This window comes from Haplochromis burtoni, unplaced genomic scaffold, assembly GCF_018398535.1.
Source record: "Haplochromis burtoni strain Fernald_Lab_line unplaced genomic scaffold, NCSU_Asbu1 Contig_12, whole genome shotgun sequence".
NCBI lineage: Eukaryota > Metazoa > Chordata > Actinopteri > Cichliformes > Cichlidae > Haplochromis > Haplochromis burtoni.
This window is the reverse complement of record NW_024582373.1, coordinates 3,174,749-3,190,579: the sequence shown is the minus strand read 5'-3', so window position 1 is coordinate 3,190,579 and position 15,831 is coordinate 3,174,749. Positions and strand designations below refer to the sequence as shown.

At 38.2% G+C, this 15,831-nt stretch overlaps 1 protein-coding gene across 2 annotated transcripts in view; it reads right to left on the bottom strand.

Moving 5' to 3' along the window:
• The window catches only part of wdr27 (WD repeat domain 27), a 44,820-nt gene extending 30,104 nt beyond the window's left edge, over positions 1-14,716 (bottom strand). For both annotated transcript variants that reach the window (XR_006053226.1, XM_005915460.3), the window contains exons 1-19: positions 14,387-14,716; positions 13,423-13,564; positions 13,064-13,188; positions 12,525-12,638; positions 12,359-12,410; positions 11,955-12,025; positions 11,760-11,874; positions 11,574-11,670; positions 9,914-10,005; positions 9,687-9,751; positions 8,873-8,985; positions 7,892-7,965; positions 4,128-4,197; positions 3,850-3,921; positions 3,672-3,772; positions 3,168-3,257; positions 2,313-2,434; positions 1,077-1,210; positions 769-866 (exon numbers count right to left, since the gene is read on the bottom strand). Coding sequence is in view for 1 of the 2 variants with exons in the window: in XM_005915460.3 (XP_005915522.1) it covers positions 769-866; positions 1,077-1,210; positions 2,313-2,434; positions 3,168-3,257; positions 3,672-3,772; positions 3,850-3,921; positions 4,128-4,197; positions 7,892-7,965; positions 8,873-8,985; positions 9,687-9,751; positions 9,914-10,005; positions 11,574-11,670; positions 11,760-11,874; positions 11,955-12,025; positions 12,359-12,410; positions 12,525-12,638; positions 13,064-13,188; positions 13,423-13,564; positions 14,387-14,533 (1,894 nt within the window). In the remaining variant the exon portion in view is untranslated. The remainder of the gene's footprint in view (positions 1-768; positions 867-1,076; positions 1,211-2,312; positions 2,435-3,167; positions 3,258-3,671; positions 3,773-3,849; positions 3,922-4,127; positions 4,198-7,891; positions 7,966-8,872; positions 8,986-9,686; positions 9,752-9,913; positions 10,006-11,573; positions 11,671-11,759; positions 11,875-11,954; positions 12,026-12,358; positions 12,411-12,524; positions 12,639-13,063; positions 13,189-13,422; positions 13,565-14,386) is intronic.
• Between the last annotated feature and the right edge of the window lie 1,115 nt (positions 14,717-15,831).

Below are 15,831 nucleotides of genomic sequence, written 5' to 3'. Positions count from 1 at the left end.
TCTGCTGACAATAACTAATTGCACAAATACTGGGAATAAAAAAAGCACGTTTATGCATCTTTGCATGTGTTAGATCCCTGACTTCGGTTCAAGAGATAAGGTGAGGTGAGGAGGAAGAGGATGAGGTGAAAATGAGGGAGAAGAGAGAGCAATGGTGGAGAAGAAGGAAGACATAATTAGAAAGAGACGATGCAAATGCACATGTACAAATGTGAAATGGTCGTATATAGTTTGAAAAAACCTACTGTATCTTACTTTTTTCGTATTATTAATAGACTGATTCTAAGTTTATGAGAAGGAATACATATAGTGTAAGCCATACATTATCAATGCAAATTTATGAGTACAATATTTTTTTGCTTTTCTTAAATTAACTAAAATAAATAAACTAAACATTTTGATTGAATTCCAATTATATGTATATCTGCATATTTACATATGTCATCACCCTATATGCATATTCTTTTTGTTCTGTACATGGTAGGGCAAAGTGAACTAAAGTGGAGCAGAACTGCTCCTGAGAGGACCTCTTATTAGTGGATTTATTGGAAAATAAATGCATTGTAAACCCTCAAATTCCTCACATTCCTAAATAAACTACAGAAAACCTCATTCATTCACAGGTAGAATCCACAATGGAAGCCCTGGGGCAACATCTAAAGACACCATAGACAAACTGCTGTGGATGACATGGGAAATGTCTGTGTATGTGCAGTCTGAACTGAAACACCTCTGCTGTACGAACAGTAACAACAGGAAGAAGGATACGGGAGAAAAAATCATTGATCGCAGACAAGGAGGTGATGTCTGTTGCTGATGTTGTCGCAAAGCATCCAGCCAATTTGCTGACACTCCGTTGATGATATCTAAGGAGAAAAAACAGCTTGAATTTGTTTCACTTTCTTCACAATACATCCATGTGTATACAGCTTCATGACAAAAAAGATTATATAGGAATTCAGCTGAAGACCAATGAAGAAAATACATACATAAACCAATAGTTTACGTAGCATTTATAAGGTTCACATGGTAAACTGTTGTGTATCTATTTACATGTATGAATCACTTGCAATTACCTTTTTATGTCATCGCGTGTGATGTCCAGGTTATACAGGTACAGGTACAGAGAGGGCCCGGATGCCAGAAGTACAAATTTGTCGAGATAATAAAACTGAGCACCTCTAATGGGTTTGGAGAACATTTTGTCACCCTAGCAGAGACAAAAATCAGCCTTAATAGTATTTTTTTATTTAATTATTGAAACATTTGCAAGACTTCAGTTTTACTTCAGTTTTTACTTCAGTCTTACTTATACTAGTATACCAGACCACATCTCATCAACACAACTCTCAGAAGCCGTTTGTGATCCTGGCTCACCCAGACATAGCCCTTGTCCCTGAAACGACTTGTATTCATTGCCAAGTTGTTTCACAAAAATACCAAGCAGTCAAAGGCTGTAGACCCAGCCAAACTGTCTAACTGAGTGAAACAAAGCAGGGATGATAAGCATCAGATATGGGGAGACCTTGGAGCTTAAGGACAGACCCTTGTTTTTACTTGGCATGACAGAGCAACTGAGTGTCCCATTAAATATGATACCCAGTGAGGTAAGGAGGGTCTGCATACGATCAGAGTTTTGGATGCTCCAACTTCAGTTGAGGCTTCGATAGCAAAAGTGCTATCACTGCGCCAAGAAACACATTATTTCATAATTGCATTAATTTGGCTTTCTGTGTTGGCCTCCTTGTTTTTAAATTCCATTAGTTTTCTAATTAGCAGTGGAAACATTGAATTGAGCAAGTTCTGTACAAACATGTCCAAGATACAATCTGATCATTACACAGAAATTGTCCTATTATAAAGGTGTGCTATGACTGAATTTTATGAACCACAGATGGAAATGGAAAAAGTTTGAACATTTTACCTAACCATTAACACATCGGAATGACAGAAAGAGATCTGTAGGGGACTAAAATCCTTCCAACAAACACACTGATCTTTGAAAACACAAGACAAATGTGTGGAGCTATCTATTAGTTATCTGTAGTCATTTTATTGAACTTCTACATCTATTTTAATTTTTTTTAGACCTTCAGAGAGAGGACATTTTTGCAATATGAGGTCACTCTGGCTGGTCTTTATTACACTGGTTTTTATGGTTAGAACTTGGACTTCCAAGGAATGAGGGAAATTTCATAAAGGCTTAAAGTAGGCCATGTAGCTGTGATGGGAGATTAAGGTGACAGGGAGTGAAAGTAAGAAAAAAAAATAAGACACTGGTATAAGTGTATGCGCATTCACTGGGGATTTACCATGATAATGGCAGGCTCTGAGTTACAGTGAGTCCAGATTTGGAGTGACAGGTCTTCTGACGCACTCAGCCACCACCGTCTGCTAAGGCTCCAGCTCAAACTGCTTATTGGCTTGTCATGCCCTAGATAAAAGAAGGCATGACTTTAGTAACCTGGTAATACAGAGTGTGGCTACAACATCTACTTTTATGGTACTGCTAAGAGAGCCAGGCAGACAGAAGAGAATATGCTTGTGGTGACCTACGTGTCACCTCAGCTTCTCTCCTTTTATCTCTGCTGCCCCCTTCTGGAGACCTGTGATCCAGCTGCACTTCAGCCATCGAGTGATGCCTGACATGCAGGGGTATTCTTTCTTTCACTGTCAGTGTTAATTTTACTGCCCGGGACCACTCGTCTCAGAAATGCTTTAATCTTTCACACTGTATATAATAGCGACATATGCTTAGTTTAAACCTAAAAGGTCTCAGGAGAGAATGTGAGCCTTTCAACAATTATTGCTCTGGAACATAAGCAAACCACACTATTCTGGTAACAGAGAGCTCAGTGTTTAGTTTTTGACAGTGATAGCTTAGTGAGTTAACTAGAATTTTCTTTAAAACTCTCATGTCAAGCCATGCATCCATTTCAGAGTAGGTCCAGGTTATTCAGAAGAGCCCAAATGAGTTATCCAAGCCAAGAGCAGACTTATAATTATTAACATACTTCTTATCTCTGTGAGGTGCCGGCAACTCTTCAACCTTAGCATCATTTGAATCAGTTAAGAAGTTGTATGTCGAACATAAAAAAAACCCTCTTTTGATGAGAAACACAAAAATATCAAACAAAAGTACAGGTACTCATCTCTGCATCGCACACCTATGTAGACAGCTGGAGCGCCAGTAAGGCAGGACTTGTACAGTAACAGTGTGCTGTCTCCAAGACCACACAGGATTTGTTTTCCATCACCTTGGGAGAGACAAGGAAACACGGGATTGTTTTATTAGGATTTTTCAGTCCGCAGCTGATTTATTACAGCCAAAAATAGTAAAGCAGCCTTTAAGACACAACTGTGAAATGTTGTGTTTGAAAGAGGAACATTCATCTTGAGAAAACAGCAACAGTGAAACTGTTTCTAATATACTGCCAGCTATTTTTCATAAATTATTGTTACCTTACTTCACCCTTACAGCACAGGATGGACAATACTCCATGCAGTCGACAGTTATTAGATCTACTAACGGTTCGACATTGGCAGGTGTTTCGAATACAATCCCAAATCTGACTTATAGCCTCAACCTTTAGCATTTCAACTGTTTAAATAATAGTTAAAAACACATAATAATAATAGACAAAAAGACAAAATTACTCATATTAACCTACCTGAATACTGAAGACATGAAACATGCTTCTTCACGCTCACATCAGCACACGGGATAGCCGGTGCCACACCGTCTGCTGGGTAATCTTTAAGGAGGGAACCTCTAAATGGCAAAAGTATGTTCACTATTCACATTTTATTAACACTGTCTTTTAAATGAAATTAGCTTATGTCGCTTACGTATTTCCATCAGCCTTTTTCCTAGAGGAAGAATTTTTTTGAACATTTGTTTTGGGTGAAAACATGATCCTCCTGAAAAGAGGATAAACTAAATTTAAAAAAAAACATATACAAACAACCAAATAAAATATATATACATATAGCAACTATATTTTACCTAACAAAAAGGAAATATGAGATTAAAAAATAATTAAGCGAATAAGTGCTTTAAACTTTGGACAGACCAATAAACTGTAATCTGATTATCTATATGGCAAAAAGTTATTCTGTGATCATACCTCGGGGCACTAGTATATCCAGATGACTTCACTTTACAGTGGAAAACCAGAGGCTGGTCCTTTACACCTCCTTCATTGAAAGATAAGATGCTCATTAGGACACCAGCGAAGAAGTGTGTATTATAACGAGTATATATGTCTGCATTTCTAAAACACGAATCAATAGATGGTGAAGTGGCAGGATGAGGTAAGATTCTTTAATATTGCTAAAATGACAATATATCTACCAGTATCGTGAAGCAGTTTCATATTTTAAAAGGAGGATTCAAGATTTCTGGGTGACCACTCCATGCTGTAAGCATTAAGTGTATCCATAAAGCCATGAAGGGTGATGGTTCACTATGAGCTCACTTTTTCCACAGCCATTAAAATTTGTAAGCACTTCCAAAAACTGTTCTTCTGTCAAACAAAGGGGAAGTAGGAAAAGGTCATATAGTCTCCAGGGCCAGGCGTATATATACGTACACACTCTCTGGTCACGTTAGGTACACCTTGCTGATACTGGACCTAACCCTCTTTTGCCTTCAGAGCTGCCTTAATTTGTGACTATATAGATTCAACAAGGTTATGGAAAACTTCTTTAGAGATTTTGGTTCATGCTGACATGACAGTATCACACAGTTGCTGCAGATTTTTGCACTGCACATCAATAAAGCAAATCTCCCATCCCACCACATCCCAGAGGTGCTCTATTCAATTGAGATCTGTTGGCTGTGGAGTTGATTTGAGTACAGTGAACTCCAAGCTTATCCTGCTGGAAGCATCCATCCAATGTGCAAACTGTAGCATTTAAATGATGGTACAAAGGTGCCCAAAGTGTGCCAGTGATGAGAGGATGGAAACTTCTGACCATAACTGTATGTTTAAACATGTTTAAGTGTACAAAACCTGAATTGCATAATTCACCTGGTATCACAACAGTTATGTAGTATTTAAATGTTAGGTAAAGCATTAGTCCTTTTAAGTTCTGTGAGACTGGTGGCTTACATGCAAAACCACCTTCCACTCCTCCAATGTGTTGTGAGACGGCATACTAAGTAGCTTTTGCTGCTCCAGAACAGATTACATGTTGAAAAGTAAGCATTTTAGGCCAATTAAATGGAGACGCAATCACTTGGCATTGCTTAATGGCCCTATTGATCTCCTGCTGATATATAATGGTGCTTTAGTTTTACGGGGCAGTAAAAATCCCATAATTTACGCTGACTTTACAGTAGACAGTTATTTGAAGCAAAGTGAGAGTTTCAGACAAATTTCCAAGGAAAGTCATATGTGCGTAAAATCACAGCAGTTTGCTGTGCGCTTGTTTTCATTCATTATGAATTAGCCTAAAAATTATTCAAAGATGTTTCTTAATATTCAAATCCTTTAGTCTGGTTCAGCACATCAGCATGTTCATTGTCTGATGGAACAGCTACAACACCCCAAAACTTTCTGCTCACAAAGTGAGACAGCTGTATGCTCTCCTCAGGTGTTTACCTGTTTACCTCCTGAGTTACTAAATAGGACATTATTCAAATATTCAAACACTGAGGTCAGCATATGTGTATGTAAGGAATCCCTATGATCCAGGTTTCAGGCTGTAAACACTCAGAATCTAATAGTTGTTCCACGCTCGTCTCTGTTTATCCCTAATATGGTCATTTGTAGCACAGATCTCTGGATCTGAGCACAGAAGCCCACCCACCCACCAACCTGTTGTTAATGAAGGGAAGCCAAATAAAAACAAAATTACATAAAGGGAGCCAAAATGGCTTGCTACAGATAAAGGCTATTCTAGCTGAACTTAAAAAAAAGCACATAGAAGAGCCCCTTTGAAACATCCGATACTCTTTTGTTTGTTTATTTGTTTTATAAGAATTAGCCAACCAAGTCATGTTCTCAATCAGTCAACCTCATTTTACATTCGCTGTGTCACAGCTGTACTGACCTGTGATGAGAAGAGCAGACAGTAGCAGACAGCAATGTGAGTAGAACTAAAAGTATCAGAGGCACCTTAGTAAGCTGTCACAGAACTACATTGCAAACATGAAGCTAAAGTAAGGCCACAGTGTGTGGTCTGTATCAAGGTAACTGTTCTTTTGTATTTATACCTTGTAAAACTACATGCCCACATATTTAGGTATAGACCAAGGTGACGTTGAGAACCTCAGTTTCTCTATCTCTCTTTAATCTGGTTTCACAGAATTTTTTTTTCTCTGCCATCCAAGATTTTACATCTTCAAAACAGTGGAGGCAATTAATATAGCTTGGATCACAATGTTTTATGGGGAAATACAACTCATACAGTGGGTCCAATCATTTTCAGTTCATTATTTGCACTATTTTCTGTTCATTCTGTGATAGAAGATCCTGTAGATCACTGCAGTTTAGTGGGAATTTTAGGGTCCAATGGCTTCTAGTGCTTCAAGGAGGGAACTCTATTGTGCTCCATGTCATCTGCCTTTCTTTGTTTCTTTATTTCATTTTATTCTTAATAATTTGTGACACCTCAGGTCAAACAGTAAAGCTGTCTATTCTCCCTGACAGAGAAATCTAAATGAATCAGATTCACATCTGCAGTATTTTCATGCGGACTGATACTGATCTGATCACTCTATGGAAAATGTGTGTTGTGCATTGCTCGCAATTTATTCAGTCCTTCTGTTTTACTAGTTCCCTGAAATCCTTTCTATAAAATGACTTAATTCAAGCAACAGCACTCAGGGGTTATAGTACACATCATGCAAAAAGTAACAGCAGCTGATTATAATCATCTCAAAAAGCCAGGAGTCTTTAGTGCATGTGTAAGAGACCTTCAGTGGTCTTGCACACATGCAATGGAAGAACAATTCTATTTCCAAGGATCTTGGAGGTTTATTGCATAATTTGTATACAATTGTGTAGATAACTTTACGAAAACAGAATGCATGGAGAGCAGCATGCTGGGTTAGTGTGTAAACGTTTGTGGTTTTTGGTCTGACAGTGCAGCCGCACGGCACTTCTAGACTCTTCAGTACACCCCCTGCACAGTCTGGCACTGGCAAATTCCTCAACTCCAGCTGTGAGGAGACAGCTAATACTGCCTCTCAGCACTACCTCTCTGTATGATGTATGTATGTAAATGTCAGTATTTAGTAGGTCGCTCCAGGAGAACAGTTCTAAGTCGCCAGATCCCAATCATAAACTTTATCTGTGATCCTAATGGTCCACCAGAGAAACACAAACAGGCTCACTTTACCTATGAATCCACAACAGGAAGAAGCAGCCAGTCAAAAAAATGGGTTAATGTAAAAGAAACCATCAGTCTGCATGTGCTGCTCTAACTGAAGTACCTGTTTATGAAAACAGACAGTCGTATAAAACCCCAACAAAATGAGGGGAAGGAATCTTTAAATTGTGAATGTTTGCAGATAATGAAGATGTTCTCAGTAACTCCTGAAATTGCCCAGCAGACTTTTATTAACCCAATAGTAAAATTTAAGAGGAACAAATCCCCCGAGATTGCATCAGGAAAGACCTGTTAAATAAAATCAAATAAAAAATTGACGAATCAAATATGCGGTGCTACCTGCTGTGGCAAGCCCTTGTGAATAAGGGAGCTGTTGAAAGTGGCTTTTATATGTGGTCAAGCAAAAAAAACAAAAAACAGATAATGAGCCAGTCGTGAAATAAACCACAAAAGGGTCACATTTTTAAAGCTCAAGGTCCTCAGATAGTAGTAGCTTTCTTTTTATTCTGTGTGTATGAGTATAAGTGAGAGGTGAGTGTTCGGGGATGCTGACCTTTCTTTTTAGGATGGCTGGGCTCCTTCCTCTTTAGCTCAGTATTGAGGGGAGAATTGGGCAGCGGAGGAGAACTGAAAACAAGAGAGGGGTGAAGTGGAGGGGAGGGCTGGGGGAGTTACTGGAAATGGAGGAGCACAGCATTTTCCACTCTTATGGATTATTAGCCCCTCTGATTTCCAATGCCATGATATTGTTGACTCATGAAAAACCAGATGGCATGAATGTTTGTAATAGAGGAAGTTAATATGGAAATGTCAGAGTCAGAGGGCATTAGAGGCAGGAGGCCAACTTTAAAAAACAGCCCACAATCATATATAAGCTCAAATGACCAGACTAACAAAACTGTATAAAGGCATTGTTTTTGCAAGTTGTAACTATCCCAAATGATTATGCTTTGGCTCACAAATAGCAAATTTGTTAAAGCAGACAAAAAGCACATTACGTTGATGAAATTAGTCCTTATTGGTGCTGCTGGACTTTGCTAGGTAATCATTTATGGAGTTACGGGTAATGGCTGAATGAATGTTCCTTCTTTCTCAGAGGACAATTTAAAACCTTTGGCATTTAAAAAGTAATCTTATTGTGACTGTTAGCTTACGTATGCAAATTTAAAAGTTTAGAATCGTATAAAGTGCAATCACTCACTAGCCAGAGCAGTTTTGTGCTTATTTCAAATAGTTAAAAAATACTTATTTTGTCTGTCATTTGTAGACTTTTTTTTTTAATCTTTTTTTTTTATTTTTCACAAAACAAGTAGCTGAAATGCTTACTATTATATTACCCATAAAAATAAAAAGCAAAACACAGTTTTAGACCTCAAGTAGCTACACTACAAGGCCACAGTGTCCCTCATCAAGTTCTATTAAACTTGAATTTTGGTTTTGATCAGTAAGATGAAGTGAGTAGGAAAAAAAGGTTTTGTCACTGTAGATCATCAAAATATTGTATCGCTACCTAATATTTTAACTCCAGCTTTACCTTGGGAACACTGAAAATCCTTTGCCACAAGCCAAGGGCCTTCCTAGGCCATATAGACGCACCTCCAACATGACCACACATGGGGTAAACAAAGAGCTCACTAACATCAGCATCTGTGTGGGAAATAAATTCAATCAATTAAAATTTTAATAAAAGAAAAAACACTATTCTTGTAGTAATAATATATACATAAACATGTGTTTTAAGCTGTTAGACTGAGAGAACATTAAATAATTGCTACTGTTTTACATAAAAGTTAGCCATAGGTGAACCATAAACTTGGTTATTTAGTAGAAGTTTTAAGAAAAGAACAAAGCAAAGCTGTTTAGGGATCGGTTTTAATGCTGCAGCCATTTTCAAAAATATTGTATGTTTACATACCAGATATAGTGCCAGACATGGGGAGAGGTGGTGGGTGCATTTACACTCCAACAATCATAAAAGTTAATTTGTTAATATTCTCCTGCTGAGAATACGTGTAACTGTTTACATTTATTTCCTACAGAGTTTATTATATTTGGCAATTATCCAAAATGGAAATCTACTTTTTTCTATGATGTTGTTCTGGCCTGTCTACAAATAGACTGCTGCACTTTATTTTAATTTCTACTTAGAACCTTCAAAAGTTCAGTGACTGCGTGTTACATGGTTGTGACACCAATGAAATCAGTTTGCAGACAAACACACATTAAAAACATTATATCGCACTATCCTAACTAGTAAATCTTATCTCTTTATACTAAAAACAATACCAGCAACACTGTATTAATGATAGAAGTCAAGCTGAAAAGGCAATTTTAATGGAAATACTCACAGAGTTATCACACCCTGGAGAGATGGTCCATGAGCCAGCCATGGTGATGCTCAGCTTAGGGTAATCTACAAGAACAAAAATCATATTCATCATCATGTGGTATCACATTCAAAAAAGAAATGACCAGTGGAATCTCTCAGGGGAAAACACATGTTTTATTGGAGGCATACCAGAGTTTCTTAAAGAAAGACAGAAAGATGGGAGAAGGCATGTCCCCAGCAGCCTACCTTTGAAATATAGCGCTGTTACCAGTTCAGACGTAGCCAGATCAACCACATACAGACCATCAGAGCTTCCAATACAAAACCAGCTGTTGTCACTGCAGGGCCCCCAAACAGAAACATATGGAAAAACCATGTTAAGGGGTTTTCTCGCAAAAAGAATTTTTCATTTGGGGTCAGACAAACGACACAAAAGATCAACATATTGATGTGATGAAGTGGCAAGACATGTACACCATAAAAGTATAGGCCTTGATTCAAGTTACCTTTGACTTCATGCAGTCTAAACTATATACATTCAGCACACTGGAAACTAATACCACAGAGAAGAAAGGAGCTCTGCTCTTTTATCCACTTCCTGCTCTGGGCTGCATGTTGAGGTTTTGAGTTTGTGGGCAATTTATATTTGGAAGGTTTTACATTTTTGTGCATCATTATTTTCATACTACTATGTGGAATCTTACTTGAGCAAAGCCCGTGAGCTACTTTAGTTTGGCACATCAAGCTGCACTGTGAGAAACATACATAACATGCTTTAGTTCCCTAGTGTCCCAATTTATTTATATATTTAAGCTTTGCTTTTCACTCTGACACGTCAGCATCACTGCTCCTTCAACCCCTCCACCAACACAACATCCACAAGTCTCCAGAGCAAGATTTATTTATCAGTACCCAAATTTATAGAAACATACTCGCAGGGAATGATGAGCTGGAAGTCCAGATGCCAAACTCTGTTGTGCCAAACTGTACTGCTGTAGTAAATCAATTATTTCAAATGTGTGCTGTCTGAATAGTGTCTAAACACTGATGCTAACAGTGACTAGAAATGATTACTTTGTCTTATACAATGAATATGTGGCTTGCAAAGAAACTTCAACGACTTCAAATGATCACACACTGACTCTGCTTCCACTTGTTCTGTATTTCACTCTAACAGTAAAGTGTGAAGTCAGTAAGTCGCTGAGCTCTGCACTGAGATCACAAGCTTTCCTTACAGCAATTAGGAATCATACAAATCTAGTCGTGTCTGCGTGTTTTTCAAGTGCCCGCCTCCTGTCACAGCAACAATATGTTTCAACGGTCTGAAACTTTATGCTTCGAGACTGCAGTTTCCCGCAACGTGTGAAGTTTCCTTCAGGTTTCCTGTGAGTGTGTGAACACGTGCAGCAATTAGTCCATACGGATGTGGCATGTCATAAGGACTTTTTTTCCAGGAGCTTGTGACACTGTGTTAATGGCAAAAATGTGCAGCTTTTTTCTTTCTTTTTTTTTAAATTTGACATATGTGTTTTAAATCATTTTGCTAATATTCTCCTGGATGACATACCATTTGCACTTTGTGGAATAATAAACAAAATAGAGCCCTTGAGAATACATATAGCTGACAGTCGTGCTTTACTAAGATTCCCTGTCAAAAATGAAGAGAACCAGATCTTCCTTGTGCTAAAATCAAACAATATGATCCACTGAGAGGGAGGAAACGAGTAAATGAAAGGCTTAGATCTAATTTTTTCTTGTGACTAATGATTGAAAACTAATTGTAAACTACATCTACAACTCTGTGAACTAATCCATTCATCCACACTGTTTAGTTTATGTAGTTTTACCAGTTTAAAGGAAGTTATAATAAGGGTCAAGGCACCTATTCCAGCTAAGCTGTACTTACTTTTCTTGGTCACCATTGATGTCTGATAGAGGCCTACATAAAGCCATTTTGAGAACAGGTTTTGAAGTCTCCACAGCAGACAATTTTAAAACACACCCTGGAAGAAAACATCCAAAAGTAGCATAAAAGTAACTGAGTGAACTTTTCCAACTAGTTTAAAGAACTATCTGTTTCATGTCGCGTCACCTGCTTGATGGCTCACAGTCTCTCGGTGCATTTGATGTCGTTTTTCCATCTTCTCAAGGTCCATTTTGGTCACTAGGTGACACTTGTGGTCGTCACTGAGAGAAAAGCACCACACCTAAAACAGACAGTTGTCTTTCAGCTCGTGGAATTTCAGTGTCTGAGCCTTTTGAGCTGCCGCGTACCTCAGTCACTAACCTGTCCATCAGTTGAACCGGTGATAAGATGCCTGTCCTCTTCCAAGAAGTATGTAGTGAGCAGTGGAGAGGCTAAAGGATTAAGGAAGTTCAATATTTTCAAACCTTCAAATTTTAGAAAATTGAAACCTATGGTTGAATAATCATAACTAATTTACTTTATGCTAATGGAGTGGCTTCTATCACAGGAACCCTGGGTACAGAAGGGAGAAAACCCCAGAAAGAGATACCAATCCTTAACCAACAGCCTAATCTGACATCCCAGTTTTTATAGTCCTGTTTTAAAATAGAGTTATCATTTCTACTGTACAAAGTGAATAAGAGTATTGCAGGCTAAAGGGGCCAAGCTCAAAAGAATGAATGTTTACCGCTTCACCAACATGATTTAAAATATTTACGTCATACCTGAAAGCACAAACGACTGGAAGAAAACAGCTTCAGTTTTTAAATCCCACACCTGACGAGACAAAAGTAAAAAGCTAAAAGTCCAAGTAAGGTGTGCACAATTTGTTTTTCTAAACCATTACACATCACTGTGGCTAAATAAAAAGTGTAAAATTTAAAGTAATACCCTAAAGGTGCGGTCTTCTGATGTGGTGACGAGGATATTGTTATTCCAGGGGCAGAACTCTGCTGATGTTACAGGTCCCAGGTGGCCCGTCAAGGTATGGATCGTTTCTGGTCTCTGATGTGGAAAAAACAACCGTAAAACTTGAGTAAGAACAAGTGGTGATTACTGTCTTGTAGTAAATATTTTTTAAAAAGTCAATGAGGTGACTGTAGCTCAGCAGGCAGAGCAGGTCATCTACTAATCTTAAAATCAGGTTTAATCCCTGGCTGCTCCAGCTTGCATGCAAAATATCCTTGCGCAAGATCTTAACCTCAAGTTGCTCTCTGCATCCATCAGAGTGTAAATGTGTATGAATGTTAGACAGAGCATAGAAAAAAGTGGTTGTATGAATGTGAATGTGAATTGTTGAATGAGGCACATGTTTTAAAAGTGCTGTGAGTGATCAGGTAGAGTAGAAAGTATAAAAACCAGTCCATTTACAACCCTTTAGCTTAAATACATTGACCAAGTGGAAGACGTGCAGCATGATCATCTGGTACCTTTGAGCTGAGAATACATGCAGTTGCTCCCGTGCATGCAGCCACTCGTGCATCAGAGAAACAAAATGAAAGATGAACAACCTCCCCCAGCAAAGTCCCGATAACTGTTCCAGCTGCAACTTTACCTGCAAACCAAAATGCTTGTCTGCTTACATTTAAACTTAACTCAGGAAAATGATCATTTTCACTACATCATGTGATATGAAGCGTGTGCTAAAGTGGCTCCGCAACATTGCAAAACAGAGCTCTATAATGGGAAAAAATGTGTGTGATTTGGGATGGAGAAACGCTTTACTGCAGAGCACTGCTCACAGCATGCAACAATTCAGGGTCAAACACACAGAACTATGTATCTTTACCCTCCTGTGTTCTCTTCTGGCACAATTCAATATCCCAGACAATGACGTAATCAGCAGAGGCGGAGCAGAGGATAACAGGACTGCTTCTTTTTCCAAAAGTAAGGGCACTGATGTCACCATGGTGACCAGTTAGTATGAGGGGCTATGAAAAAAAAATAGTTTAGTAAAGCATGAATGGTCAATGGTCAAGAAGGTCAATGACATAGCAGCTCATGTATCTCACAATCCATTACAATTCACAGCTAATCGCCTGTAAAGTGACAAACATGACCTTGACTCTAGCACATTTTTAAAAAAAGATCTATTTAGTAGGTTCCCTACTGTCTGACAAAAACACCAGGCCATTTGTGATTGTGACTAAATGCAACATTAAAATATATAAAAGATGAGTGGATAATGTATAAAAGTTTGTTTGCCTGTCTGTGCATAAAGGTTTCACCGGTTTTGCCATTTTTAAATGTACTATGCTGGAATCCACATAATCTGGCCCAGGGCTAGTAAATGTGTAAGAAAGAGAGGTTAAACAGCCACCTGCTGGCCTTTTTAGGTTAGTGACACTGTTTCTTCCAGATTAGTTCACCTTGAAACAAACTGGCTGACAAAATGACAATAAAGTCCTTCATGTAAGAGGAAGAGCAATCTGTCCACGCGTGGCTTGTTTCGCGGTCATGGCACGTGTGAATTAAGAAACGAAAAAGAAAGTTGTCTGAATGCAGATGAACTGTTTGTTTAGTTTGCCATGATATGCTAAATCTAACGTGCAAATCTGGTATTTATTGTAAACTTCGCTGCAGCATTTCAGTAGGAATCCATGTCTGTGGGTCAAACATTCAAACAAATACTTTTTAATGACATTTTTGTATATATATGATTTTTTTTAGATGTATTAAATTGTTCTGACGCTCTGTAGCCAGAGTGCGGACCATGGTGCAGACACGAACAAATTACTTAAAAACTAACAAACCTTCTGCTGTCCGTCCCTTGTGCTGTAAACGAGCACTTCCTTGCCGTGCTGTGGTATGCTAAAATAAGAGTAACAGCATGCGAGCTGCCGGTGTGACAGGAGTCTGTCACAAGTCAAACTGAGCTTTTCAGTCAGCATCTTTGCCATCTGTCACAGGCTAACACCGTGACACGACCCTCCGCCTGCTGTGTTACGATCGTAACGCTAATGATCTCCTGGAAAAAGTACGTGGAGCGTCATTAGTAACTGTGTGTGCGTACTCATACAGTTCCTGTCGTTATTATTAACTGTCCGTGCTCGTCGACACTTTAATCGCTTTAGAAATGTTGATCGTTGCTATGACACCGAACAAAAGATCGTCTATGTAGCAGCGCTTCACTCAAGTCGTAATACTAATGCTAGGCACGCAAACACGCACTGATTCCTGGTTTTGTTCTCTCACGTGCTTTAATCACGTTTGTTGTTTTAAAAATGTCTTCACGCAACATTTCGATCATCAAAACTGTACGCTTTGCCCAGTTTATGTAGCTTTTGCATCCAACTCCAGAAGTATTTGGAATTAGGGTTAGAGTGGAGCTTCTACAATAAACCATCCGTACTTGTACTTCACCATTTGACCGCAAGATGGTAGTCCCCGTTAGATTGTGTGCTTCTTTCTGTTTAAAAAAATAGAGAGTGATTTGAGTCACAATCTAACATATATTTATACAACAGAGTTACTTAATTAAATTTAAATATGAAAACTTAGGTGGCATTATTGATTACAAGGTTATTTTGAGCTTGTGTTTATATTGTTAATGTTGCTCATCATCATTAAGCTATAAATAATTTTATATTAAATATTTTATATTATTGTTAGTTGTAGTATTAGTAGTAGTATGCGCAGGATTTTATTTTATTATAAGTTTTTACAAGGATTTCAAGTTGCTGGGGACCCACAGAAAAAATGATTCCATCAGAGAGAAAAAAAGATGTTCAAGCTAATTGCATAAAAAAATACAATAAAAACACAGTCCGATTACATCTGTAAATAAGCTCGTTACAAATTCAACTTTGCAAAGAAAGCAAGTTAGCCAATGATAAACTGATAAACAGTGACACTATGCTCAGTGGCATATTCAGTCTGCTTAAGTAAGTTCACTTTAAGCATTTTTAAAGCAAAATAAAAGCATACATAATAATAATAATAATATCACTTTTATTAATGCTTTTGTTGGACTTCACATTGCAGCCTTGTGCCTAAAGTGTTCTGTAAAAAGAAAGTTCTTCATGGCGAAACGAAGAACCAATTTCTGCAGTAGAAGACATCAGAGGACAAGAAGTCTTAAGTGGATTTCGAGTCATCCTGTTTGCTAACAGTTTATAAAAATAACTAACGGAAATGGGGGTTGCTGGGAATCGTAGTTCTCCCTTTGAGGTAGCGGATATGACGCATGTGTTGTGCA